The sequence below is a fragment of the Ornithodoros turicata genome, chromosome 10 (genome assembly GCF_037126465.1).
Source record: "Ornithodoros turicata isolate Travis chromosome 10, ASM3712646v1, whole genome shotgun sequence".
Classification (NCBI taxonomy): Eukaryota; Metazoa; Arthropoda; class Arachnida; order Ixodida; family Argasidae; genus Ornithodoros; species Ornithodoros turicata.
The window spans coordinates 8086622-8114382 of record NC_088210.1 but is presented as its reverse complement, the minus strand read 5'-3'; the positions used below and the strand labels follow the sequence as shown (position 1 = coordinate 8114382).

At 45.1% G+C, this 27761-nt stretch overlaps 3 protein-coding genes across 3 annotated transcripts; 1 reads left to right on the top strand and 2 right to left on the bottom strand.

The window, feature by feature from the left end:
- Positions 1-669: 669 nt before the first annotated feature.
- Positions 670-12460, bottom strand: LOC135371195 (sin3 histone deacetylase corepressor complex component SDS3-like). The gene is made up of 9 exons (XM_064605252.1): positions 12228-12460; positions 10022-10088; positions 9693-9840; positions 7217-7373; positions 7059-7154; positions 2578-2673; positions 2460-2526; positions 1289-1373; positions 670-1235 (listed from the first exon to the last, which is right to left on the bottom strand). Exons 1-9 carry the CDS (start codon positions 12352-12354, stop codon positions 1140-1142), a joined length of 939 nt encoding a protein of 312 aa, XP_064461322.1. The 5' UTR covers positions 12355-12460; the 3' UTR covers positions 670-1139.
- A 3217-nt stretch (positions 12461-15677) lies between these two features.
- On the top strand, positions 15678-19150 carry LOC135371171 (uncharacterized). Its single transcript, XM_064605224.1, has 5 exons — positions 15678-15784; positions 15912-16170; positions 16254-16346; positions 16814-16896; positions 17446-19150. Exons 1-5 carry the CDS (start codon positions 15766-15768, stop codon positions 17595-17597), a joined length of 606 nt encoding a protein of 201 aa, XP_064461294.1. The 5' UTR covers positions 15678-15765; the 3' UTR covers positions 17598-19150.
- Positions 18373-22541, bottom strand: LOC135371170 (uncharacterized). The gene is made up of 6 exons (XM_064605223.1): positions 22160-22541; positions 21782-21898; positions 21582-21698; positions 21443-21502; positions 20812-20871; positions 18373-20584 (listed from the first exon to the last, which is right to left on the bottom strand). Exons 1-6 carry the CDS (start codon positions 22365-22367, stop codon positions 19584-19586), a joined length of 1563 nt encoding a protein of 520 aa, XP_064461293.1. The 5' UTR covers positions 22368-22541; the 3' UTR covers positions 18373-19583.
- Between the last annotated feature and the right edge of the window lie 5220 nt (positions 22542-27761).

Sequence of the window (27761 nt, the reverse complement as noted above, 5' to 3'; positions counted from 1 at the left end):
ATAAAGTTTAATTACACTGTCAAATCGAACTCCTCACTTCACTGTACACTGAAGGGGCGGTTATTGCGAGAGCAAAACTTGGAAACGGCCGAATTACTTCAGAGCCCTGGCCTCTAAGTGGTCTCTGAATTTTCTGGCCCACTTTATCATCTTGTGCATAGTAGACTGCAATACTAGGATGAACCGCATTGAGTTAGTCAACATCTTCCATGCAGCTTGCTTTGTGTGCATCTGCTTTGGGTAGTGTATCGCCGCCCTGACGATGAAACTTGCCATTCATCATCTTAAAAATAAAATTGTTCTTTGAGCATCAGCCGTTAAAACCACCAGACAAAACTATAATTGCAAAAAGACGCGAGACAGGGCCAGAAAGATACGACGACTGACGGCAACTTACTATGCGGACTATGCGGAGAGGGTTGAATCAAATACACGCAATTAATGCATCGTTATTACCTTTCAGGGTATAAATTTAAATGAGCAAGTTGCAGCGAACAAAACTATCCTCCTTAGAAAGGAAGATAAAGTAAACCAGTAAAACAAATCGCACAATGCCACGAGGCTCCGCACAGCATACTTTCACTGGAGTCGTAGCTTTCCGCCGGTCTGCAAAATTTTGTGGAATTGGCCATGCCCATTCCCTGAGAACAGTGGAAACTGAAACAGTAGTTTTTGTGGGAATATTCAATATATTACAGAAGGTAAATGTACAGGCAAGGTACAGAAGGTAGGTAGGTAGGTGTAAGGACTTCAATTGATTTGTGGGTAAAACCTGATCAGTGCTGACAGCAATGCCAGATGCGAATGATAACGTTGGCACCTGCACAGCCGAACGCGCTGAGACAAAAGCAAAACGGGAACGCCCGGAGAGAAATGAATTTTCTCCGCGCACTGAAAAGTCACGAAAGGCTGGGAGGAAAGCATGTGGGACGAGTCACTGAGTAATCTTGGGAGAATGCTGCAACATTTTCTTCTCGCCCGCAGAACATCTTCCGCATCTCCGCAGCTTTACTTATCGCGCTTGTTGAACGGGCCACGGTGGCCGACGTGCGCACACAAAATGAGGAAGCCACCAGCCATCGCTGTCGACGTGCTCTTCAGATATTCCGCCGCGGATTGAACACGTGGCCCGTCGTCACCTAGGTGGACTTCCTTCGGAGCAACACTTTCCCCCTGAGCAGCTGGGAGAGATGGACCTTGACTTTTACGTTGTCGTGGCTCTTCTTTATCAAGATCTGAAAGGAGAGGGGTGTCAAAAGTTCTCCTCCGGCACCCCTTTGCGCCCTACCTCGGACGTGCCAAAGGTGGAAATGATGCCAAAGAAGCGTCCGGTGTCCTTGGACTCCACGCAGACAGATTGGCCCCGGTGGTACCTGCAAGGCAAATGGTGTTGGCGGCTTTGGCTAAACGTCCTCTGCGGTTGCGCTTCTGGACCATAAATCCGGGGCAGTGGAACGCGGCTTTTATCGGCACGGTGGACACACGGTGCACGAAGAATTTCTATCTGCCGCTCGATTCCAGAGCGCCCAATGGGGCATCTACTAAACTGTGGCCCTCAAATCCCCAGACTTTTCCAGGTTTTCGCCGACTATTTTGAGCGCGTCCCCTGACGAAGACAAAAGGGAACGTGGTACCTGCTGCTATGTTTTGATACCCAGATCCCTATTAAAACGGGTCATTTATTGATAAATTTATCGACTTATTTAATATTTGTTTACGATTATTTATTTGTTAGTTCGAAATTAACCGAGTCATTTATTGCGCTACTTTTCTGCCTCTGGGCTTGTAGTGTTGGTGAACTGAGACTCGCAGCAATGTCGCCACAGCATTGCCACTCATCCGCTCGTGAGCACTCTCGAGTCACTGCGCATCTGCCCTTTTTTTTTTGTTCGAGCTTCCCGACTTTTCCAGTTGCATCAAAATAAACTGACAATTCCAGGTTTTCCAGGTTGGTAGACACCCTGACCTAAGCTTCGCCGGAAAATCAGAATATCAGTGCCCCGGCCTAAAAAATTTCTTCCAAGCCAATCTTCACCCATGCTATTAAGGATGTACAAAAAAAAAAAAAAAAATACTGAGAAAGAAATTCCCGACCGGTTACAACAGTGTAACACGAGTTTCAGCAGTAAGTGCTGCGTGTTGATGTTGGCACTTTAATGCTGACGTATGCACAGCCATTTGACGGTGACGAGTGCTGCCCTGTCATCTGTGAGGTAAGCGGTGAGGTGTAGAGCCGATATTAGCGGGACAAAAATATTACTAAAATTGGGACGCTTTCTGGGACAATGTACCCATCTCTGCATATGGCAAAACTGCTTTTATCAGCTTTAAATCGTTTCAACTTGTTTTGCATCAACTAAACCGACAGGAGAAGACTGAGGGAGACATACAGGAAGAAGAGAGAAGCCACAGCGACTCCCCGAGACCTTCCCGTCAACAGCTACCGCTGTAAAACGTACCATTTTTTGTCGTAAAATAGTTTCCCATCTTCTATCCTGGCATCGTAAAGCTGCAAGCAGCCATCACCTGCAAAGGAAGGGCGTCAGTGACAAACGTTCCGCACTCAACGTGACTCACCCTCAGTCCTCTTGTGCAGCGTTGCAAGCTTTCCCTTGTTGATGGTCCTCAGGTCGTCGATTATGTCGCCTTCATCGAGGAGTATATTCAGCTGGGGTGATTTAATTAAGGACACTATTCCGACCACTGGCAACTTCCCGCCACCTGTGCATCCTCGGGAAGTTCGGCATTTCTCTGTGGCTACACGCAAATGTTAATACGACCCTGATGGGTACGCAAAACCTGATCAAATTATCCAAAAGTCCAATTATGGTCCCCGTCACGTGGCACTTTCAATGTGGATTGAATCCGATCCGTATCCGTGCGATCCTACTACACGGTCCAACTCGACGCGTATAGAAAGGTTAGCCTGTCAACAGGTGGTGCTAGCAGCCCCAAGGCAGTATGCTGGGAAGATAAAGGAGCTCCTAAAACATAGAGAATAACTGCATCCACATTGTGTTGTTTACTAAGACTTAATGGGGGGTGTGGTGTCAAGGGCGGTCGAGGTTAAACGAATTGAAAAACGCTGTCACTCGTCATATAAAGACTAAACCACCATCGTGAATCCATGGATTTGTGCAGCAATATTTGCAAGTTAATGGATGTTTTTTTGTTTACTACGACAAGTTCGCTACGTTCGAGGATGCAAATGGCGGTCTTCAAGCTGTCTCAAGAATCTCAATCCCATTTAACGAACTGGATTGTGCTAAGCAGGATCTGAGTTCAGTCCGTGTAGAAGCGCCGGATCTGCGTTCAGCTGTCAGAAAAGTGCGTACGATACTGTACGATACGAGGAAGGCGTTTCGTGGCCTCGTGCCACTACGTCCACAACTACATTAGAACCTCGCTGTAGTAACGTAGCCGATGACCTAATGGTGTCGTCCGCTACGTATGCGTAGGGTTGCCACCACGCCGGTATTATAACGGCACGGCCGGTTATTTGCTCGCTGTGCCGGTTGCCAGTAGGAAAGAGATACCAGCAGCCTTTTCCTTATGCCCGCTTTTCCTATTTCCTTATAAAGCCCGCTTCTGCGGGCTTTCAGTTCAACATTCCACTATAGCTTGAATAAATCTGGAGCACAGACCCAACTCCGCAGTCACCAGTTGTTTTCTTAGCTATTTATTATTATTATTATTATCGTTATTCATTAATTATTCATCGTTAAAATTATATATAAAATTATCATCGTTATTCTTGTGTTCGGAGGGGATAAGATCAGTGGCTGTGCAAAGCTGTTGGTGGTTGTGTCGAGCCAGCTAGAACTAAGGCCGTATACAACCATCATGAGATCCCTGCCTGCAAAGAAGGCTTTGTCTGCATCGATGCGTTTTTCAAAGTGGCAGACCAGTCCGGTTGCTCCAATACGATCCAGTGTAGCGTTCATGCATGTTTATAGAAATTTCTAACATAAATGATCCTGCCACATACAGGATTATCTTGAGCGAACACGCTCACTCTTTCTCTCTCTGTGCTCATCCACCCTCGCCCACTTTCCCTTTTCCGCGAGCCTTTCCTCCTTTCCCTCTATTCCACCTCCTCTCCCTCAGCCAGTATTTTTCACTACGAAAGGTGGCAACCCTACGTACACGGTCCTCCACTCCTGATATTCCGGTGCCGTGCAGACGCTCAACGCAAAACGCGCTGGAACTCCCATCCCATTGGCAGTGCTTTTCTCTATTTTTTTGTTCTTTTGTTTCCTCTAGAATATCTTATCTAATTTCTCGTGTGAACTATTGTGATCTTAGGTAGGGTGACTGGGACAAAGTGTAATCTAAGTGCAGAGCAGGCAACCTGAAACAGCCAGTATTTTCTCGGCGCTGATGACACTTAAGAAACATATCTCTGTCGAAACATCATCTAAGATGTATGGAATTGTTCCGCTGGCTCAATTTCTCGGGAACAAACGCCTAGCTATGCGCAGAGCTTCACCGCAAAATAATAACCCAAACTCCTTATCACTTACAAAACTATCACTGACAAAAAAAGAAAAAGTTAATAAGACTACTGCACAAGGGGAGATGTACGTGGCTTTGCCCCAATACGCGCACATTACAGGGGGAACAAAGTACTTCTGTTAGCCTGCCATGTCTGTCGAATGAGCATGGACATCCAGTAAATGTACTCCTACGCCATCGAACAAGAACATGAAAGCATTAATGATGAAAGATGAAAGCCACTGAAAAGGTTAGCCAGCTGTAAGACTCGAACCCACATCTTCTGGATTACAGGTCCAGGGCTCTCACCAATTGAGCTAAGCTAACGCACCTCCCCCAAGCGACTTCCAAGGGCGCGTCATCTGAAGGGACAGACCAACCATTCTCTCTCACTCATCTCCCTTTCACTCTTACATTTTTTTCACTCATACACACAATCATACGACAGGATCGACGCAAGGCGGCAGCTCTTGAACGTGAGAGAACTGATGTTCTGAGGTTGGAGTGCATAGAATTTGAATGACATCTTTCATCGTTAAGTCCTTAGGCACTTGAGGCTTTGTATGTAATGTAGTATAAGTTGCACTGCAGATAAGCCGCAGGAACGTTTTGAATATTTTCTGGCAGGGAAGCTGCGCTCGCAGATAAGCCACGGGCAATACGAGATGACTGATCTGTGCGACAAACGATACCGCAGAGAGCCGGGTGTCGGCATAGTGTACAACAAAGGAGGTCAGCTCTATAGAGTTCCACCTAGACTGGATTGTGCCCTTATTGGGTGTTGGGTTATTGATGGGTCAGTGGTCTTCCACACGACATGAATCACTGTCCCCACTTTTGTTAAAGCTGTTTGGGGGGAATAAACCAGGAAGATCAATCTACTCGAATGTGGACCCGACTCTGTTACGTGCTGTTCGTGCATTGGCAGGGATGTGCTGTCGGCCCTTTCGTTAAAACTGGCATATATGTGGAAAATACCAGGAAAAAAAATAGTCATCAGATAAGCCGCACCGGTGGATAAGCCACAGAGCTCCCGTGAGAAAAAAATCGTGTGTAAGTCACGACTAACATGAAATTATGGTACAGTCAAACTCCTTTACAACGAAGCTCAGGGGACAGCAAAAAAAATTCGCAGTAAAGGTATTTTCGTTAAAAAGGATGTCCATTATTGGACCTATAGGCTCCAGCGGGACCGCAAAAAAAATTTGTTGTAGTGGTATTTTCGTTAAAACGGTGTTCGCTATAAAGGAGTTTGACTGTATTTGTTCCTTCTATGTGTTCCAGCCTCAGAACCACGGCCTACTAGATTATAACTAGAGCCTGAAGTTTTCGGGAAATATTTTTTTCTAAATTTGGGGGATAAAAATCGGTTAAATAAACGTGTGCACTAAATTAATGCGAATTCGAGTGAAAAAACTGCCGGTATGCTAAATTCGGGGAGAAATCGGGTTCAGTTACTCAAGCTAACTGTAGTGGTTTGGTACAAACGGTGATGTAACTGCATTTGCTGCCAAAAAAGCAAGTTAATGCACTCCTACAGACATCCCAGTGAGGGGAATTTGCCGGGTAAATTCGGGTTTCACCCTAAAGGGTGAACCTTCAATTCGGGGTGCAAATTCGGGGAAGAATCGGGTAAAACCCTAAAACGTCAGGCTCTCATTATAATGACCATGTCATAGGGGTTTAACCCGATTCTTCCCCGAATTAAAGGTTGCCTTGGTTGGTTTAGGGCGAAACCCGATTTTTACCGGGTAAACTGCCCTCACTGAGACGTCTATAGGAATGCACACTAACTTGTTTGGCAGCAAATGCAGTTACATCACCGTTTGTACCAAATCAGCACAGTTAATTTGAGTAACTGAGCCTGATTTATGCCCAGATTTAGCATACTGAAAGTTTTTCCACCCGAATTCGCACGAATTTATAGCACATATTTATTTACCCGATTTTTACCCCCTCAAGTTAGAAAAATATATTTCCCGAAAACTTCAGGCTCTAGTCATAGGCACCCCTTCCCAGCGCCACATTTGGAATCTAGCGGTGGCGCTACTCACCGTCCCAGTTATTACATCCACAACTTCTACAATACTTTGTACTTCAGCTTACCTTAACGGTGGATATTTAACGGAAGATGTTTCATTCATGAGTTGATTATCATCATCATTCTACGCATTTTCATAGGAGATATTGCTGTCGTCTGCTACGGTAGTCGTACATACGCTTCTGCAAGTTCAGAATTCAAATTTCCATCGTCCACTCGTGGTGCAGATCTCGCGTGCCGATGAGTAGCGCCCCCTGGCGGATCGTGCGGACGGGCTCCTCACAGGGGTTGCTGATTATGACACGGTCGTTATAATCTACAGGTTTTCCCTGCGATTTTAATCCAAGTGCCAGCTAAATTAATCCATGCCCCATAAAGTTTGCATGGCACGTGGATTAATTTAGCTGGCACTTGGATTAAAATCGCCGGGAAAACCTGTAGTAGGTCGTGCTCAGAACAACATCAGTCCTCTCATGCTGAAAGAAAGGAGCGAATCACAGCGCGAATACGCGGTAAAGGATATTCGGTGAGGTCTTCCTCCGTTTCTCCGGGATGGGCAAGGGGTCGTTTGGACGCCTGCGCAGCTTGCGCGTCGTAACCGATTTCACTTCCATCGAATCTGGAAGAAGAGGCCGGACGTGTTATGGAGCATCGTTGAGCAGGCTGATTGTTAGGAGCTACCTCCAGTCAGCTCAATGGTGCTCCTTTCAGACTCCACCATGCGCTTCTTCTCTTCCAGCTCCATAATGAGACTTTCCCTCAGGTCGATCTTCTTCTCTTCAAACTCGCGTACTGCGGCCTTCTTCTCGTTGATGTATTCGCGTTCCACCCGTTCGATCTGCGCAACATGAACGTGCATGAGCGTCTCGAGCCTTGAGGCGGCCGTAAACACTCGAAAAAAGAAACCGAACTGTCGCCGTCTAGGAAGCAGCAGAGTTTGAGGTAGCTTGTTTATTTATTTATTTATTTATGATCGTACCTCAAGTGCCCTCGCCGGGCGTTACTTCAGGGGCAACAAAAGCACACATGAACATACAAGAACATGCTAAATGTACATAAGATCGAGAACTTGCGGTAGTGGCGTCAAGATCAAAAACCAAAGTATGTAGACAACCTGCTACGAAAGACAACAGCGTCAGAGACTGAGATGAGGGACTGGGGGAGGTCATTCCAAGCAGCAATAGCATGGGGAAAGTAAGAATACGAAAAATAAGAATTGCATGGCTGGCAGTTGTTACTGTAACCAAGTTCCTTCTTTTCGTAACTTGCAGCTCAACTCGGTACTTTTGCGTTGTGGTAACTTTCAGAGGAACTCATTCCTTTTTCAAGTAACCTTGCCAAAGTAACTTAAGCTAAGTTCCAAGTTACTTTTAGGTCGCTTTTCGCTCGCATCCACATATTTTCTTGCTTTCTCTTCAGTTCTTTCGTGGCATTTTATGCCATAAAACGTGATATTCAGTCATGAGAATGTTCCATTCAGGAAGCAAGAACCACTGCCATTGAAATGAAGCTGAACCATTGTGCGCTCACAGGAAGTAAGATGCAAAGCGTTCGAACTGTTGGACATAAACGAAAATGATCTAAGCGTGTTGCACTCCTCCGCAGGCAACTCAAGGGCGAGCTCAACTGCTCACGCGCGCTGCACCTGTGTAGTGCTATTTTGTGTCCGAAGTAACTTGGAAGCAGCTCGTACTTTTTTTTTAAGTTACTCCGTAACTGCGAATTAAATTTCAGCATTACATACACGATATCTTGTGTTCTCCTTTGATGCAGTCTATCGCCTGCAATCATTTTCTACCTGCTCAAATATCTTTCAGTACTTAATAATAAAAGGTAATAAAATAATACAAGATAAGAAAATATTGAAAGACCTTTCAGTGCAACTACTAGTCAGCCAATCAGGATCGTGTTTTCAACGGCCGTAGCCAATCACGAATGTGCTTTCGGCGATCTCGGCCACGGAGAAGAACCATCGTCGTCTGCGTGTTACGATTGAACGTCCCTGCGTTCTAAATGAGAAAAATTGGAAATGAACCTCAAAACGGCCCCAACCTTTCTCAGAATTAATTTTCTGGAACGTGTGCTGCACTTTGCTAAATATTCAGGTCCGCAGGTTCTGTGTTAGCTGCAATCTTTTCAGAGTTCTTGAATTTTGCAGTACAGCAAATTGCAGTAGCGGACGAATTCTGACTACAGTCAACACTCGATTTATGAACACCCTCGGTTCCCCGAAAAATCGTTCATAAATCGAAGGATTCATAAATCGAAAATTCAGTTAACTGAGTACTATCGAGCAACTGCAACAGTATTTCCGAGTTGGGATTGTGTTTATAATGCCATATATTGTGTAATTTTGCTTTTGACCATGCCTTCTGCTGTATCAATCTCACAAAGAACAGACATTAGCGCATTCACACTCTGTTTACTATGCAATACTAAATTGTTTAATTTTGCTTTGGACCATGCCTTCCGCTGTGTCAATCTTGGGAATAAGACATGTCACCACATTTGCACTGGACTGGTCTCGGATTTCCTCCGGGATTTTTAACCTCCATTTATTAATCTCCGGGTGACAGCGACCACCTTATTCATCAACTGAGGTCAGGAACACTTGGTCGCACCTTGTGCGACCCTGGAAAACCCGTTTGTTGTTCCGATTTCGAGGGGTTAAGAACCGAGGGTGCAATACCTGGAAAACGTTTTGTCCGTTCAGGCGTCATTCATAAGACCACGGAATTATCCCTTTGAAGGTTTCTGTTGACCTCGGAACGATCCGTTCATAAATTGAGGGTAAAAACGCGGGGCAACTCCTAGTTGGTTCCCAGAAATTCCGTTCATTATTCGAATATCGAGGTTCATAAAACGAGGGAAAAATGAATGGAAAAAGTTTGGTTCCCCGTGCTCGTGTTCATAAAACGAGGGAATTCATAAATCGAAGGTTCATAAATTGAGGGTTGACTGTATATCTGTCCATGTAGCGAAGGAGGGCGAGGAGGCAATAAGCAGTCCTTTTCTATATATAGGTGGCGTTGCACGTGCCTAGGTAAGCCCGTCTGCAGGCCAGTACGGCCCCATCCGCTGCCAGAGTGTTACTCTGAGGAAGGAATGCGCCGGGAGCGTGTTCCGTAAACTTTCGTCCGGCATCGTACGTAGTTACCTCGTGTGTCTGGAAAACTTCATTGAGAAACAGCCTCTCGTGGTACACCTGTTCGATCTTCTTCAAGCGTCTCAGGTATTCGGGATGAGTGTCTTCTTTCAATTGAGAGAGCTGCCTCTTCAGTGTGGCCAGCTTGTCTCTGTACATCCTTTGTAAGGAAAAATTACGACGGTTAACGGTGGTTAACGACATATCAAACAGAGCAACAGATTTCCCTCTCCCTCCCCGAATTTTAAAAATCATAAAACCCGAACACAAAGAACCCTGTACATTCCGTCACGTTTTGATTTCTTTTTCTCAAAACTAGCACATTATTTTGTGTTCCTTACTGTTCTTTAATTTCTGTATATTCCTCTTCTTGCTTGACCATGTCTGTTTCACTAGCATCTTCGGTATCTACAAAGAAAAAGTCCAAGCAAAGTGTTCTCAACAGACGAGCAAGGTATCGGAAACGAGGGAGCCACTGTCACCGCAACAGGACAGCCAGGCTTCATGAAGACTCTGGTAATGCCTTTAAAGAAGGACAGGAAGCACTTCCATCACTACACTTTTTTTAAACCAAGCAGTTATTCCTGCCTATAAACATGAACCACGCAAGGCGATTCATTCGACACATGCATCAATATACTGTAGAGGCGTTGTTTTTTTTTTTTCGCAAGGAATTATTTTTCGCATTTCTCGCGCATTCCTCCAAACTCGCAAATTTAATGTCTCGCGAATCACTCTTCAAACCACCATTGTTCGAAAACACAAAAAATGTTTTCCACACAGAAAAAACAAACAGAAAAAGGCATTTATACAGAAGCAGAATTAAGTTTTAAAACTAGCAACCGTGCGCAATAGTGGCAATGCCAGCAGCCAGCTGCCCGTGTCGTTACGACATCACCATGGTACAGCCCACTGACTGGTTTAGAGAAACGTTGTCTACTTCACAGAGACAAACGGGAAAGAAACGGAACAAAAAGGCGAGAAACGCCCAGCCCTATTGGAGCGCCCTAGTGTCATCACCGGTGACATTTTCGTCATCCTCTTCCTCCTCGTTTTGCCCTGCAGAGCAAGTTGAGCGGGCACCACGGCATACTAGATGATAACGACCACGTCATAATCGGCCAGTCAGCAGAATCCACTAGGGGCGCCACTCACCGGCCCTCAAGATCTACATCGTGATTGGACAATGGAAATTCCAATTTTGAACGCACAGAAGCGGACGTACGACCATGCGTAGCAGACGACAGCAACGGCTCCAATGGAAACGCATAGAATGATGATGATGATGATGATATACTCTAGAAAGAAGCATCTCCCGTGGGATATCCATCGCTCGTACAAAAATACTTTGGTAGCCTCCTGTACAAAGTATTGTGGAAATTAAGGAAGCAATAACATGACCGATGAGTAGCGCCACCTCAAGCTTCTAAATGCAGAGCTGGGAAAGGGTGCCTATGACGGGGTTGTTATAATCTAGTAGGCCATGGCGGGCACACATGCATTACGTTTGGGTGCACTTTTTGCGAGGAAATTATTGCGTACAAAAACTTTTTAGTATTAGTCGTCAGATCAAGCCACATCCTTTTCACAATGCATCAGAAACAGATATTTTCTATATCTTCATTTATCGCTTTAGTGAATCCGAGGTGGCGTGCAGGCAGCAAGCGGCCCCATAAAAATATCGAAACTTCCAAATCCGTCAATGAGTAAGATGCAGGACAAAGTTATATAAAGCGAACAAACTGATATAAGCTAACATTGTAATGGATGGGGCAATGCCACACATGGACACACACAACACATGCTTTACTAGGCCCCAGTTGCAAAAACTTCAACTGCCATCATTCGATTGTTATAGACGAAATATATACCGAAAACTCAGGGTAATGTCTCAATCAACACGTAAAATGTGTTTTCATGCATGAGCTACTGCGGCCACATAATGAAGGTGTGTTACCGACGTAACGCCAATGTTTTGTAATTCATGTTTTGAACATTGTGAGGTTCATCTGGTTAAGCTGAAATGATTTGCAGTGTGTTGTGTTGAGGCGCTGTGTGGGTGTGTGTGCAACGCACTTGTCCCAATCTGCAGCAAATGCTTGCAGCCAATATCAGTCAGTTTCTACCTAGGCGATGGCGATCAAAACAAAGCTGAAATACGAATGATCTTCCTTCCCTTCAATAATGGGGGCTTTACAAGTACACAAAACGCACTCGCATCAGCCTCTAACAGGTTACAATGCGCTGAACATACCCAGTGCTGCATCCAGTTAAACCCTTCCGAACATTCTGTTGTACAGGGACCATTCAAGAACGTGGATGAAATTCAAGACGTAAATTTCGTGACAGAGTGACAACGATCAAATATATTCTCTGCCCTCTGTCACTCTGTTCCGATGCTGGCTACATATTTGTTCGGATTCGCAAGGGTCTCTGAAGCGGTACGAGCACTTAGGAACTCTTCGTGTATCTGTTTCGAATGAAAACTTGCCAGGTCCATGCCACAACTGAACGTAAATGGGACAAAAATGGCATATTGTCAATTACCTTCGTCTGACTCCCTTTCGTCGTGTTCTGGAAAATTGTCACAGTCCAAACTTTCGTCGTTGCAATCAACGTCGTTCGTACTATCCTTGTGCATAAATGCACAGTTTGCCAAATCTTGCAAAAACATTCCTACCACAGGCGCCTGTCAAACGCAAAAACAAGCGTAAGCTGCGATTCGGGGCTGCGATCTGCGAATTTCTGCGATTGATATGGGCTGACGCTATCCACAGCCATATCCATTTCGATAGTTGTTGGCTTTGTTTCCAGTTCACTTCCTAAGCCATAGCCTCCTATATACTCAGTATCAGTATATAGGAGGCTATGCCTAAGCCCACAGCGTCAGTTCCCAGCGCGTCTAATGTATGCTTATTCGCTCAGAGGCGCTCCGAGCCATATATTCGGTATAAATTATAAGGATCATCCCTCTCGTATAGGTGAGTGCCACTGATCTGCCGGGTCGCGCATAGGGTACTCCACAGCGTGGTCACCGGCCGCCATATTGGTGGGCCCAACGCATTCTGTCGTCTGCATTTAATTCAAGCGGGGCTGCCCGTATTTTTTAAAATTTACTTTACATTAAAGGGCATGTCATGCCAATTTATTGTAGCTTTGAGTACACTTCACACGGACAGAGAAAGAGGGATAATTTTTTCACAAGTAAGCTTTATTTTGAGGAAAAATCTGTTTATTCGTATCGCATGCATCTGACAACTCGGACTTGTTTGCATTGCTACTTCGCTGGTGCCATTACGTACTAAGAAAGTATGTGTGGCTGTTCCTATAAATCTCAAAACCATGTATTTTCTATCAACAATGCGCTTGTGCTTGCAGGTTCCCGTCACAGTCGCTCAGCTGTGCCGAGAAGCGGATGCAGAACCTGCGCCAATATGCCAATTTGTTCCACTGTTCTTTTAATCTGTGAGGTACGGTGGAAGTAAATAAACTGCTGTGTTAACCTCGTATGTGCAGTCGCTCCTACAGCGTGTGAAGTCATGCATGTGCATGCTCTCGTGCACAGTGCTTCGAATTTCTGTAATGAAATACGCTGACAGCTGAACAACTGCAACGCACTCGTGACAATAACGTTATTTTAAGATAGGAATGGAGAGTTTCATCGCAAGGGTCTATACTCCACCCCATTGCTGGTGGTGAGCCCCTTCAGAATAAGGATCGAGGTCTTATTGTAGAACACACACAGAGACACTCGTAGAACATAATACGATAACGGAAAAAGTCAAACGAGAACCATACAATACCAAACCACATAATAACGAACGAGAACCACGGAACACCACACGAAAACCGAACAACAAACGAAAACAAACAAAAAATATAAAAATGGAAGTACCTTAGAATAACAAACAGTGTGAAACCTTTCTAAGCAAAAATAATTAATTTTATAAGTTGACATTCATCAAATTCACCTTCATGCGTGTGCGCCCTGTGCACGACGGTTACGACCGGTTGGGAATACAGGCAGCGGAGAAGAAAAAGAAGGCAATTACCATTAAAAACTACAGGAAAACGGCTGAAGCACGTTTGGAATACATCAGCACACTGATTCCTAAGAAAGATGCGTGCTAATCAGCAATGAGGAGCGTTTAAAGCGCAATAAATACTCCAAATCAAATCGCTTCCCATTGTTTCCTATGGGAGCAGCCGGCGCCAGTGGGCACTCCAACATGGCGGCCGGTTGCGCATCTCTCTCCCACGCGCCCCTCTCCTATGCGCGATCCAGCCTTTATACCAGTGGTGAGTGCCTGTAAGCAAACTTGGACCCGCACCAGTACCAGGGCCGGTGCTAGGGGTGCGCGGGGCCTGAGGCAAAGGCACATCGCCGGGCCTGCTTCACACCAGCAGTAATGAAAAGATAAGAAATGATAAGATTTTCGCAGTGGGAGGTTTTAGCAGTACGGGAAATGGCAGCAGGAGAGAAGGGTGCGAAATCCACGGTGTATATACATGAGCGACGCTAGGATTTTCTCCGTGTGTGTGTGGGGGGGAGGGGGCATATGGGTGCCGCGAGTGCAGGGCGGGAGTGGAGGTGTTCGGGCTGGTGCTCAAGGTACGGGATATTCCTCTAGCTCTGGGTGTCGAATGCGCCCGCAAGTATATTGTTTTGGCTCAGTAACCCTATGCTTCGGAATTTTTACGTTTTGCCGTTTTTTTTGGAAATGCAATCCCTTGTCCGTGCCAAGGCTCGCTCCTGATTTTTTGTTTCCTACTACGTTTGCTGTCGCTACTCCTGCTGCCCTTTCCGTCAGCGATTATATAATAGGAGATAAATCCTTAGTCAGCATAATGTACAGCAGGCCATGCCACTCACCCGTAACTGCTCGCACGAAAAATCAGTCATTTAATTAACGAGGAACAGAAGGTTCGTTACCCACCGCACCAAGCTAACCACGTAAAAAAAAGAAACGAAAGAAAAAGTGATTGTGTTCAAACGACCATGTTAGATAGGCCAGGGAGCCAGGGGGCGGGGGGGGGGCAGGTGCTCCCCCTTGCCCCCCCCCCCCTTGACGGCGCCCCGGTGTATATCGGGTGTACTTTTTCTCATCACATGACGGAATGGCACATAACACATTCTTCTCTCGTTTCTGTTTTAGTCGAACATCCCGCGTGCGATTAAGTGCATACTTTATATTTAAAAAAAAGTAATCCCTGGTTGAGGGCTTCGTGCGCGGGGCCTATGCAAGCGCGGGGCCTAAGGCGGTCGCCTTACTCGCCTTATCCTATCGCTGGCCCTGACCAGCACAGTACCCGCGCGTGTGTAACCCGCATCCGCAGGAATTTGATCTATTGGCTAATTTGAGTGTTGGCTACGCGTCTCGGACGGCTTCAATCGTACGCCAATAAAACTGCAACTCAACAGAGAGCCATATATGTCTGCATTAATAATCGAACTCGCCCGCCAGCACTTGTGCCTGCTGCAGTCTGGCACATGGATTTATACGGCCAACGACATTGGGCACTGCTGAGCTCGCGTGTGACAGAGAGGGATCACCTAGTTGGCCATAGAGTGAGGGTAACGCGGGTGTACCCGCATTTTACCCGCAAATCGCGACCCACAATTTACCCGCAAATTATGACGATGTGCGGGTACCCGCGGGTATACCCGCGCTCAGCTCTACTTATGATTTCGGGTGTATTCCGAAATAGACCTTCCAAAAAAAATCGTGTTAAAATAAATCGTCCCACAATAAATCCTATTAACTCCTATGCTTTTCCAAATCCCCCTATCGACGAGACAACCGCCAGCAGATATCCCAATACCGACGAGTTTCGAAATCCCCCCCCTCCAAAAAAAAAAAAAAAAAAACACCTCGACGGCTCTCTCTCGCCGTGCCCGTATGAGCGCCACTATATAGCGACGAGAAATTTCGGAGTCGCCACCTGGGTGTGGATGGGGTAACTACACGTGTGACGTAGTATGAAGGATCACTCAGTTTCGTTTTGCGCTCGCAGCTTGTTTAGTAGCAGTTACAGGTAGCTGCAGTTGCTCGTGAGACGCCTCTTCAACTTTGTTCGCATACGAATGGAAGACGAAGTGGAAGGTAAGGCATGTTATGGGGCACCGGCACGACAGGAAAGTGTGTCATACGACACTCTGTCGTCGTTATATATCACGAAAGCCTCGGCGTGCGGACATGAACCGCAACTCTAACATGCGCATATTTACAGTACCAATTTCGCTGTCTGCTATTTACCAATTTGTCGGCAAGAGTCCAGAGGATTCAGCACGATCCTTACAGGAAGGCGAACAAGTTTACAACGCTGGCCATGTAGTGGAATGCAGCGTGGCCGACGAAACTAGCGCAATGTGGACGCTGTCTGCATTTGTGTTGCAAACGACTGCACCTTTTAGCGACCCTCACCGTTTAACCCTGGATGTTGCGAAGACCGGCGGTGTTAACGATGCCTTGTGTACATGTCGTGCCGGGTAAGATCAACATTGTACTTATGTTTAAAACAGTAATACAAAAGTCTAATGCATGCATTCATTCAGCTGTCAACGCATTCCAGGAACTTTCTCTGCAAACACATGGTGGCAGTTCTACTACATGTGCGCTCAAATAGCCACATTCATCGCTTATCTCAAACAGACAAACCACAAATGTGAGTCCTGTGCCAAACCCGTGTGTTAGAGTCCTGCTGGTATAACTTACACATTCCCTTTTGTGTGTGGTTTTTGTTATGTGGGCCAAACTGATTGCTGCTTAAACATAAAAAGACTGACGGAACACAACCGAAGCGTAAAAGTAACCGCCACAAATTTTGAACTGTCGACACATTTTGACGAATGTAACAATTAATTGCAAGGCTGACCTTAAGTCACATCTGTGCTAAGAAAAGATAGAAAAGGGCCAAACGGCTCTTCTTGGAATTGATGGAGATTACGAATAGAAGGGATTGCATTAGCAGTCCCTCTGTCTCCCCCTCTATTTCAAACTTTCTCAGGTTGAAATGTGCTGGCTGTGAATAAACGCTTTACTATGATCAAGATTTTTATGTTTTATTATTATTGGTATTATTTTCTTGTCTGATGGAGTCAATTTTCATCATGGTCATTTATTGTGCTGCAGGTGGGGTAAAGAACAGAGGAAAGCAGTGAAGGAGAAGTACTGCCCAACGCGTTTTGTCAACCTTCCATGTACAAAGCAGGTACCTACAGTTATAATGTACCATATTTTTATTTTTGTGGATGAATGAGTGTGTCCTGATTGGCAAAAAAAAAAAAGTGAATGAATGACAACTCCCTGAATGCTACCATATTACAGGCAAAAAAGCGGTGCATCACACATAACGAAGCAATCCCACTCGCACAGATATTAGAAGGACTTCCCAATTTCTCGGCAGCTTTGCTACACAGCAGTAGTCACCTCCAAGCTACAGAGCATGAGGCAGTGCAGGCAGCAGATCAGAGCCTTCCCAATGCCAAAGGCAGTGTTGATTTTAGTGGAGGTTAGCCATAGGATTGCATCCTCCCACAATTTTAGCAGCATACTGAAATGCATATTATAAGTCTCATATGGACTGTGTGAGCTTTAACACTGTCCTGAAGCTGCAAGTGTTGTATGTTTAGCATTAATGTAGCAAAAGCCATGTCATCAAACCATGCATCAGATATTCAGAATTGAACTGGTTTGTCTGTCAGAGTTCACGTTTATGAATGCTTATAATGTATAGGATTGTATACTGTTGTATTTCAAGGTACGACAACATCCACTCCTGACAAGGTTGCAGAGGAGAGCCACGCTGGGAGCTCTCCACAAAATCTGTTGGGTGCTCTCCAGCGACTGCTACAGCTCAAGCCAGAGACGACCAACGAGCAGCTGTACAATGCTCTGGTCGAATTCTACTCATTAGAAGACATCCATCGCATTGAGTCAGTCACCAGGGGGCAGAGCAAATGTAGTGAATGGAGAATGTACAGAGTGGGTATGATCACTGCCTCTGTTTCCTACCGTGTGTACACCAGGGTAAAGACATTGCAAACACAGATGGGACCTCATGATGTGCGCCCCCTGCTAAGGGCTGTAATGCATTCTAACGAAAAACATACTCGAGCAATGAAGGAGGGACTGAGAATGGAGGGGGAAGCCAAGGCTGCTTATGCAATCCTTCGAGAAGACCACCAAAAATTCAAGCTTCAGGAGTGTGGGTTATTAATCAAAGCTGACCTACCATTCATCGGTGCAACCCCTGATGCCATAGCACAGTGTGAATGTTGTGGAAATCTTGTACTAGAAGTAAAGTGTCCTCAAAACATTGAAAATTTCATGAAAAGCGAATTGAAGAAGGAGGGTAACGAGCACCACCTCAAAAAGACAAGCCGTTACTATGGACAGACACAAGTACAGATGGGTGTGTCCCAGCTTAAGGAGGCACATCTGTTTGTTTATGAGGGTGCACAGCGGATGCTAGTTGTTACTGTGGACTTTGACCCAGACTTTTTCCAGATATTTTTAGAGAGGAGCACATATTTCTTTAAAACTTATGTCCTGCCCGGAATGCGAGACACCACTTGTTTCTGATAAGGAAGCAGAGTGTCAGTCATAACCTTGTTTGAGTTATTTAATAGCACAGTGTGATACCCAGCACAACAGTAAGCAAGTGCAACACGCAATGAGACTACATCTAGTCAATGAGAATCTGCAATTTATTATGCTACACTGTGTAATCCTACTAGTCATATGAACAATACAGCATAAATCTCTAGAAACGAGCGCACACTTAAAAACAGTTGTTGCCAGTGTCTTGACATCACCAAATCATTATTTAATTCATCATTAAATATTCAGATACTGCAAGTTTACAAATCAACACTTCACAGCAACCATTAGTAGACCCGAAATCACTCTACAGAAATGATAGACTAAGGGAGGCCATGGGAAGGAAACTTCTACATAGCTTAAATGCTCTGCTGAGGTTACTGAATGTTACACTTTTTTTTAAAACTAACTTTCAATGCTGCTTTGAGTGTCTTGTATGTAGTTGTTATTATGTTTCCAGAGCTGCTTTCACGAACATGTTCAGACGTATTAAAAGGACGGTCACACTAGGCAATCCAGTTATGAAATTGATACCACTATGTTCACTCTCGGCTTACATTAGACTAACTTTTTCATTAGAAATATGCTTAGATATTAAATGAACTAATTTTAAAGATCAGCGTTGCTTCTGTCACATCATAATTTCCAGCAATGTGACATGAAACTCACAGTCACAATCATGATAATGCGTGAGCTCAGCCACAGGCTACAAAGTCACGTGAAGGTCGGCATGGCGTATTGCTGAGCTAAATCATACGGCATATTAGCGCACTCATAGGATAGCATCACACATGCAACCAGAGCATGTTACTTTGTCGATCTCTGGTCACAGGGGTGATGAATCTGGTGAGTGCACTAATATGTGGCATGATTAAGCTCAGCTCTATGCAATGTCGACCTTCATGTGGCTGATCTCATTTCTTACCAAATGATTGCGATCGTGAATTTCATGACCCGAAGTGCCGAGCAGTGTGAGAGTACAGAATTGAGAGAAGAAAAGACTCCTTGTAACTCCATGAGGCACCCACACACCGGTAGCAATACGTTTCTGAAAGTCATGCCCTCAATTTGTTTAGTGAGCCTGGTTTTTTGGAGGAGAATTCCAACATACCATCAACATTCAGCATTTGCACTTGGCATGTGCTCCATCAGACATGTCAGTCACACTACAACACTATTTTGCTTGGGATTTTCTATGTCGTCTGATGCCTGGATGTGCCCGTCCCTTAAAAATGTGATATTTTCAGTTTTGCTGTGATTATTCTAGGCTTGTACAACTTGGAAACTCATAGTATGTGCCTTAGGTGCTTTGTTTCATGATGCTCTGATCCATAAACTTGTCTGCACTAAACAGTGGCTTTGATAAGTTTGCTATCCCTGCAGTAATGGTGATTATAGAATCAACATATGGGAAAAGTTCAAGTGGTAGCCTATTCTGCAGTATCTTGAAAAGCTTCATCCTGTGAATGGCCCTTTCAACATGTACCCTGGCCTGTGCGATTGACTGATTTTTTCTTCCCTCCTGTTGTGTAAGCTGACTCTGCCCCTTCAAAAAAGGTGGCCTTATCATTTCAATTCCTTTTTCATTGCAAAGTGATTCAATCAGAAACCCTTTGTCAACCATGACAGCATCCTTGCCTTGTTCGCACATGTCAAGGACGTTGCTCTCTTTGACAATATGGGTGTCTGAAGTCCTCCCTCCATATGCTTGGCTTACATAGCTGATCAGCCCCCCTGGGGTTTCGCAGACAAGAACCTTTGCAGTGTACGTTTGTTTGTAGTGGCTATAGGTTAATATTCGTGATTGCAAGTCAGAAGGCCGTTCAATTTTCATTTCAGTACAATCTAGCACAACACGAGTGTTAGGGTACTTTGCAAAGTACTTGGTCATGCAGCTTCTGACTGCATCACTACTGGGCCAGAAAACAGCTGTTCTAAGTATTACTGCTAGAATTTCAATACATTCCTTGCATATATTGGCTGCTGTTGTGCGATGCACATCAAAAAGAACTCCAAGCACAGAAAATGACGTATCCTGATACAACCTCATGAAGGTTAGCAGAGTGGCATCCTCATTACTCAGGCAGAAGCTTCTGCTAGACTCTTTGAGCCGGATATCTGTGAGCGCATCTGCTAAATTATAAAATAGCCTAAAGCTTGACAGTCCTGTTAATGCCAAGAGGTCCTTTTCAGATTTCACTTTCGTGATGGACACCATTTGTTGCCGAGTAGTGGAACACATTGAGATGGGGTCGTCCACTTGAACACCAACATCTGCGAGGCACCGGATAGCTTCATTGGCTGTGATACAAAAATATGATCATTTAACATGTTCAGTCTGAACAACAAGATGCCCTTCTTTAGAACAGGAGTAGCTAAACATATATAATGCAGCAACTTGAAATAACATTTTAGCAGGGTCATTGAGGAACACTTTTTAGGTGCATGTGTACTGTAAGACATATGATCCAGATTTGTCTGATGCATTACACACTACACTTCAGCATTGAAAGGATGAGATAGGTTACCTATGTTACTGTCACTGCTTGTATTCGAACACGACAGTGTAGGCTCTGCTTTTGTCAACACTGGAATGAAGATCCGCTATATTACTCTTTGGCAGCCCTATGACATTAGCAAGATGAACTATAACAATATATAATAATGAACTATATGTCTGTTTTACTAAAGTGCACTGCCACAACTCTAGGGATTGCTGTAGCATTAAAGTATGAGGGCCGGCTGGGACATGTCTGAGAGTCATCAAACCACACATTATGACAAAGCTGCTATGATGCCACATTGTCAACCTTCACAAGGGTAAACACATATCCCATAAAAGTATGCTCCACAAGCCCACAAGTTTTCTGGTTCTGTGGTTATGTGTGTGTTCTCGTGATAAGGTTGAAGGTGCATGTGAATGTCGAAGTATTGTCTCGTGTGTGCTTTGGTCACCCTAATCATATCTGTGTCAGTTTAACATGTAATGTTATCTTTCTGGTCATATCCAGGTCCACAGATGTGGAAGACTGCAAGACCTGCAAGTGTGGACCACGAAGTGGTCGTTTTGCTTACGTGGACATCACGGTTCCTGACTGCAGCAGGGTGGAATATGCACAATCAGATGTGAACACTAAATTCAGTGATAGAATCGTTTACCTGTGGAGTCTCCACATCGTTCATTTCCCACTGAATCATGCATCAGGAGACATTTGGTACCTGGCAACGAGAAATAAAGATGCTGAAATAAATATCACATAACTCTGACACAACATTGATTGCACTAATTGAGCCTTACTGTTGCCCTGTTCAGTACTACATGTGACATGGGCTTCTCTGTCTGTCGCATCTTCACTTGAGTCATGGGTAGTGAGAAGTGTTGCCAGCATTTCCTCTTTCTCTTGGACCTTGGCTTCTAAATATATAGGTACAATGTTCTGATATAAACAGCTGATTTCACAAGTGCATTGTTTCCATGTGTTCGTGTGAATGCCTTACTTTTCCTAGATCTCTCTGCCCTTTGTAGTGTACTTGCGCTCTCTGCCCTGTCTAGTGGACGTTTGGGAAGGTTGCGGCTTGGAACCGCACTTGATTGCAGGGTTCTTCTTTTCCAACCTTAAGACATGCGAAATCATATAAATCGCAGAACGAATCCCGTTTACAAAATGTAATGTCCGGATCAAAACATTCCGTGCCCCTTTGATTAAAAGAGCGTGTTGTAAATAGGACACGACAAGCAAGCATAATAAAACAAACGATTGGCTTGTGAAATTATTTTCACCAGAAGGTACCTTCTGCAACTTAATGAGCTCAACGTTTGGGTAGGCAAGTTTGGGCAGCGGAGTTTCGTTCCGGACATCGAAATGCAGTACGCACCGAATATGGAGCTTCCGATGGGATAGACGAAATCGTCTGATTGAAAGTGGTCGCTACAAACTCTGAACGTATCAGAAACTGGCTTGCCCATGCGTAGTTTTGCGGCCCAAGTCTTCCGGAGTTTCGAGTCTTTGGGGTATAAATGAAAAGACGTGTTTTCCCGACCACCGTAGCTCCTGCATCCAGGCACCGTGCAGTACACCACCATCCTTGCTCTTGTTTACAAATTGAACGGCTCAAGGCAGAAAATCAGACATGGAGACTCTCCGAAAAACCGCGCAAGTCTACATTAATTCATTCGAGAACGCGCAGGAGTAAATTCATTCAATAATCACGGGGTACAATACAAAAAAAGGCTCTTTTGGCGGTACTCCGACCTCTCTGATCCTTCATACTACGTCACCGTAACGCCACAGCCAATCACAAATGACCGTTCGCAGCGACGCTCGTGTCGGCAAATGGAGCCGGCAGCAGTACGTTGAGTCGTTGACCGCCGGCCATCAATTCCAGATATAGTATAGCCACTGGGGACACTTCATGGTACAATAAATTTTCCATGGTGTGCCATGAGACAAAAAATATATACTAACGGGACTTATGCATGTATGAACGATCAGTAGAAGGATCGCTTCTTATAATACAAGTCCCACCTGTATAAGTTTCTTGGGGGACAATCAGGGGCGGATCTAGGATTTTACCCCGGGGAGGGGAGTGCGCTATGAACAAGTGCAAAGTGCACGCTGGGATTGGTCCATTGAACTATGTTCAAGTTTGGAATTGAGGGGGGGCAGACCCCTGGACCCCTCCCCCTAGATTCCCGCCTGGGGACAATGGCATTTTCAGTGACTACTTTGCTGGAACCGTTCAGTCAATTCATAATCGTTCTCCCGACAATTCCGTGTTATCCATACCTGGGGGCTTAATCGCTTCATCGTCGTTACAGTCGTTACAAGCTAACGAGTGGCTGGAAATTCAAAAAGGCCGGCGGTAAATTTAAAAAGGCGGGCACGTGATAAAACACGTGCACAGCGCTCTTCGCGCGATACGTGAAGGCCGTGGTATACGTCACGCGCAATGTGTCACGTGCCCACATTTTTGAATTTCCCGCCACTCGTTAGCTTGTAACGACCGTAACGATGATGAAGCGACTAAGCCCCCAGATGTTTCTATCCTTTCTTGTACTACCTCGAGTCCTTATAACTGAAAACATTCAAAATTTCATATTGAAAGGTTCTGCACCCATAATTGTTCCTACATTGACAACTGCCTTCAATAAGGCCTTTGGATTTTCATGCAACTGCGAGGCTCAATCACTTTGAAATTTTGAGACACGGAAGAAATTCTTCCCTGTTTCGGGTTTCGTCCTCTTGCAGTGATGCACCAGCTAGTCAGCACCCTTCCTGTCAATCACTTTGAAATGTACCAGAATAGAATTGAGAAAGTCAATGCAATAACCCCGTGTATAGAGACACACGGCCAGAAATGCATTCCTCCGTGAGCAGTGCGCACTGTGCGAGCTTCGTGGAGGTCGCACTGATGGCCGGCGGTCGACGGACTGCTGCTAGCTGTATTTTCCGTCGGAACTCGTCGGTGCGGGATGCGGGCCACTACCGCTCCCGTGGCGTCCACGTGGGCGATCGGCGAGAGAGGGACGTCGAGGCGGCTTTTTCATGCGGGATTTCGAAACTAGTCGGTGTCGGTATAGCTGCCGGTGATTGTCTCGTCGGTATAGGGGGATTTTGAAAACCGTACGACTATTAAAGGTACTATAAAGCAGTCGAGGTCGAACCTATGCAATCAGCATGACGTGAGAGTGCTAGACTCAAAGGTTCAGCACAACAAGTAATATGCGCAGGAGTTTACTCTAAGCATTTTTAATTGGTAAATAAAAACGCAGTCAAGAAAAAGTGGGAAGAAGTCCTCAATTTGTCAAGCAACCCTGTAAACAAGGAGACCGATAAACAGATGGCTTTCCTGTTGGGATTTGCAAATACTACCTTTTGAGAAAATGTAATTTGTGATAAATAAAATAAACAAAAGCCGAATCTTGCACTCAGTAGCTAAACGTCTACACCTGGGCCTTGTTCCAGCACCGTGGCGCTGCTAGTACGTTGCTCTCAGTGCCGTGTATGCCAAAGGGAGTCTGGCCATTAGGAGGAGCCTAAAAAAGGGGCTCGACCTGTCAATCAAATTGAGCGTTTTTCATTGGCTGCTGTTTTCTATGCGGGCCGCCATGACACCAAAATTTTCCCGAAAATGGCGGCGTAGCTTGGAACGGCGAAGCGAGGATTTCATGACAATTTTTTTTCACAAATTGCGTCAATTTTATTCCGTAAGTGTACATTCTGTTGCAATTATCTTGCAAATCACCTTTAAATTACGCTCCAGTGTCGATGTTTACCTGAAAATAATATGTTTCGTCGTCCTTGTTAGGCCTAGTAACGGCAGCGATCACAGGCAAATAGCGAGAAAAACGCTACAAATGGCCAAAAATTTTCATTTTATGACATACTTTTATTCATATACACACCTTTGCCCGTTCTTGGTTCAGTCTTGTTATGTTTCATAGTTAAAATACGTATAATACCGGCAGTCTGTTCCAACTAGCGGTTCTGCCGGCCAATCAGTTCTGCTAGCAAGCACTTCTGCTTCTGCTACTTCTGCCTTCTGCTATTCTGCGTCTTCCCGGCGTGCCCCTCACCATCCAGATGGCGCCGTTAAAAGTGGACGCAAAATCCATTATGTTGCTAGGTCGTCAGGGAATATCCTATTCAATCTAATCCAATCCAGTTTCCCGAAAATGTCGGCACCCAGTTAATACAGGTAATATATAGCTTGGATAGCCTGGGGTTAATAGCGAACTGTATTTTGGCTCGTGATTGGCCAGAGAGCTCAAAAAGTGGGTGGAGCTCCAGGTATAGGCATGTTCCATTAATGGCCAGACTCCCTTTGGCATACACGGCTCTGGTCGCTCTCAGAGCCGTATATTAAAAGGGAGTCTGGCCATTAATGGGTCATGCCTATACCTGAAGCTCCACCCACTTTTTCAGCTTTCCGACCAATGAAGTCTTGAAATATGGGGCGCTATCAATCAGCCTATCCTCACTATTTGCCCCCCTATCCAACATGGGCAGCGCCATTTTGGGTGGCAAGTGGATTGGATGGGATTGAAATGGATACCTCTCGCAATCTGCAAAAGTAGTGGATTGTTGGTGCAAATTTGATAAGCGCCACCTAGGGAGCGTAAGGCACGTTGGGAATTGTCGTCTGCTTCCGTCGTTGTACCGCTGCCGTCAGAACCACCTGCTGGGACACATTCTGTTGTCGGTATGATTTCTAAAGAAATCTACATGAATAGTTGGAATATAAGAGGCAAGAATGTTTATATCCATGAAATCTAGCTGTTAAAAATAAGATTGTACAGCACAGCGCCGTTTTTGTTATGATTTCGTTGTGATCGCCGTGTTCACTAGGCCAGAGCCGTATATTAAAAGGGAGTCTGGCCATTGGGAGGAGTCACAAAAAGAGGCTCGACCTGTCAATCACAGTTTAGCTCGTCTGATTGGTTTGCTTTTTACCAAGGGGGTCGCCATGACACCATACTGCCACCCAAAATGGCGACGAAAACAAGCACAGTGAAGCGGGGATTTCGTGACCAAAAATTTTCACAGAATAACCTGATTTTATGCTGCAAATGTACATCCTAATATAAATTTCTCGGAAATCAGTTTCAACTTATGCTGATCCATCGATATCTAACTGAAAATAATACGTTTTGTCGCCGGTGTTAGGCCTCGTGAACACGGCGATCACGACGAAATCATAACAAAAACGGCGCTGTGCTGTACAATCTTATTTTTAACAGCTGGATTTCATGGATATAAACATTCTTGCCTCTTACATTCCAACTATTCATGTACATTTGTTTAAAAATCATACCGACAACAGAATGTGTCCCAGTAGGTGGTTCTGCCGGCAGCGGTACAACGACGGAAGCAGACGACAATTCCCGACGTGCCTTACGCTCCCTAGGTGGCGCTTATCAAATTTGCGACCAACAATCCACTACTTTTGCAGATTGCGAGAGGTATCCATTTCAATCCCATCCAATCCACTTGCCACCCAAAATGGCGCTGCCCATGTTGGATATGGGGGCAAATAGTGAGGATAGGCTGATTGATAGCGCCCCATATTTCAAGACTTCATTGGTCGGAAAGCTGAAAAAGTGGGTGGAGCTTCAGGTATAGGCATGACCCATTAATGGCCAGACTCCCTTTTAATATACGGCTCTGCACTAGGCCTATCACCGGCGACAAAACGTATTATTTTCAGTTCGATATCGATGGATGAGCATAAGTTGAAACTGATTTCCGAGAAATTTATATTAGGATGTACATTTGCAGCGTAAAATCAGGTCAGTCTGTGAAAATTTCTTGACACGAACTTCCCGCTTCACTGTGTTTGTTTTCGTCGCCATTTTGGGTGGCAGTATGGTGTCATGGCGACCCCCTTGCTAAAAAGCAAACCAATCAGAGGAGCGAAACTGTGATTGACAGGTCGAGCCTCTTTTTGTGACTCCTCCCAATGGCCAGACTCCCTTTTAATATACGGCTCTGGTCGCTCTCAGAGCCGTGTATGCCAAAGGGAGTCTGGCCATTAATGGAACATGCCTATACCTGGAGCTCCACCCACCTTTTGAGCTCTCTGGCCAATCACGAGCCAAAATACAGTTCGCTATTAACCCCAGGCTATCCAAGCTATATATTACCTGTATTAACTGGGTGCCGACATTTTCGGGAAACTGGATTGGATTAGATTGAATAGGATATTCCCTGACGACCTAGCAACATAATGGATTTTGCGTCCACTTTTAACGGCGCCATCTGGATGGTGAGGGGCACGCCGGGAAGACGCAGAATAGCAGAAGGCAGAAGTAGCAGAAGTGCTTGCTAGGAGAACTGATTGGCCTGCAGAACCGCTAGTTGGAACAGACTGCCGGTATTATACGTATTTCAACTATGAAACATAACAAGACTGAACCAAGAACGGGCAAAGGTGTGTATACGAATAAAAGTATGTCATAAAATGAAAATTTTTGGCCATTTGTAGCGTTTTTCTCGCTATTTGCCTGTGATCGCTGTCGTTACTAGGCCTAACAAGGACGACGAAACATATTATTTTCAGGTAAACATCGACACTGGAGCGTATTTTAAAGGTGATTTGCAAGATAATTGCAACAGAATGTACACTTACGGAATAAAATTGACGTAATTTGTGAAAAAAAAAATTGTCATGAAATCCTCGCTTCGCCGTTCCAAGCTACGCCGCCATTTTCGGGAAAATTTTGGTGTCATGGCGGCCCGCATAGAAAACAGCAGCCAATGAAAAACGCTCAATTTGATTGACAGGTCGAGCCCCTTTTTTAGGCTCCTCCTAATGGCCAGACTCCCTTTGGCATACACGGCACTGGTCGCTCTGTTTGGCCCAGAGTCGTGCGCATGAGACATTTTCGCCGCCGTACTTGGCGGAGTTGGCGTTTCGTCGGTCTGCTTCACCACAGTGTTGCCAGTAGATTTAAATTTGCATTTTCTTCGGGAGCTAT

Bases quoted from the DNA above. Each gene is read 5' to 3' on its own strand.
- LOC135371195 (XM_064605252.1), bottom strand. From the start codon at position 12,354: ATGTTTTTGCAAGATTTGGCAAACTGTGCATTTATGCACAAGGATAGT. The intron at 7,374-9,692 runs GTAACTACGTAC...CATGTTGCGCAG, and splicing joins AAGTTTTCCAGACACACGAG to ATCGAACGGGTGGAACGCGA. The intron at 2,527-2,577 runs GTGAGTCACGTT...CTTCCTTTGCAG, and splicing joins GCTGCACAAGAGGACTGAGG to GTGATGGCTGCTTGCAGCTT.
- LOC135371171 (XM_064605224.1), top strand. The intron at 16,347-16,813 runs GTGAGTCCTGTG...ATTGTGCTGCAG, and splicing joins CAAACAGACAAACCACAAAT to GTGGGGTAAAGAACAGAGGA. The intron at 16,897-17,445 runs CTACAGTTATAA...ATTTCAAGGTAC, and splicing joins TCCATGTACAAAGCAGGTAC to GACAACATCCACTCCTGACA.
- LOC135371170 (XM_064605223.1), bottom strand. From the start codon at position 22,367: ATGGTGGTGTACTGCACGGTGCCTGGATGCAGGAGCTACGGTGGTCGG. The intron at 21,503-21,581 runs GTAAGGCTCAAT...TCTCGTTGCCAG, and splicing joins TAGTACTGAACAGGGCAACA to GTACCAAATGTCTCCTGATG. The intron at 20,585-20,811 runs GTAACCTATCTC...TTTGTATCACAG, and splicing joins AAGCAGTGACAGTAACATAG to CCAATGAAGCTATCCGGTGC.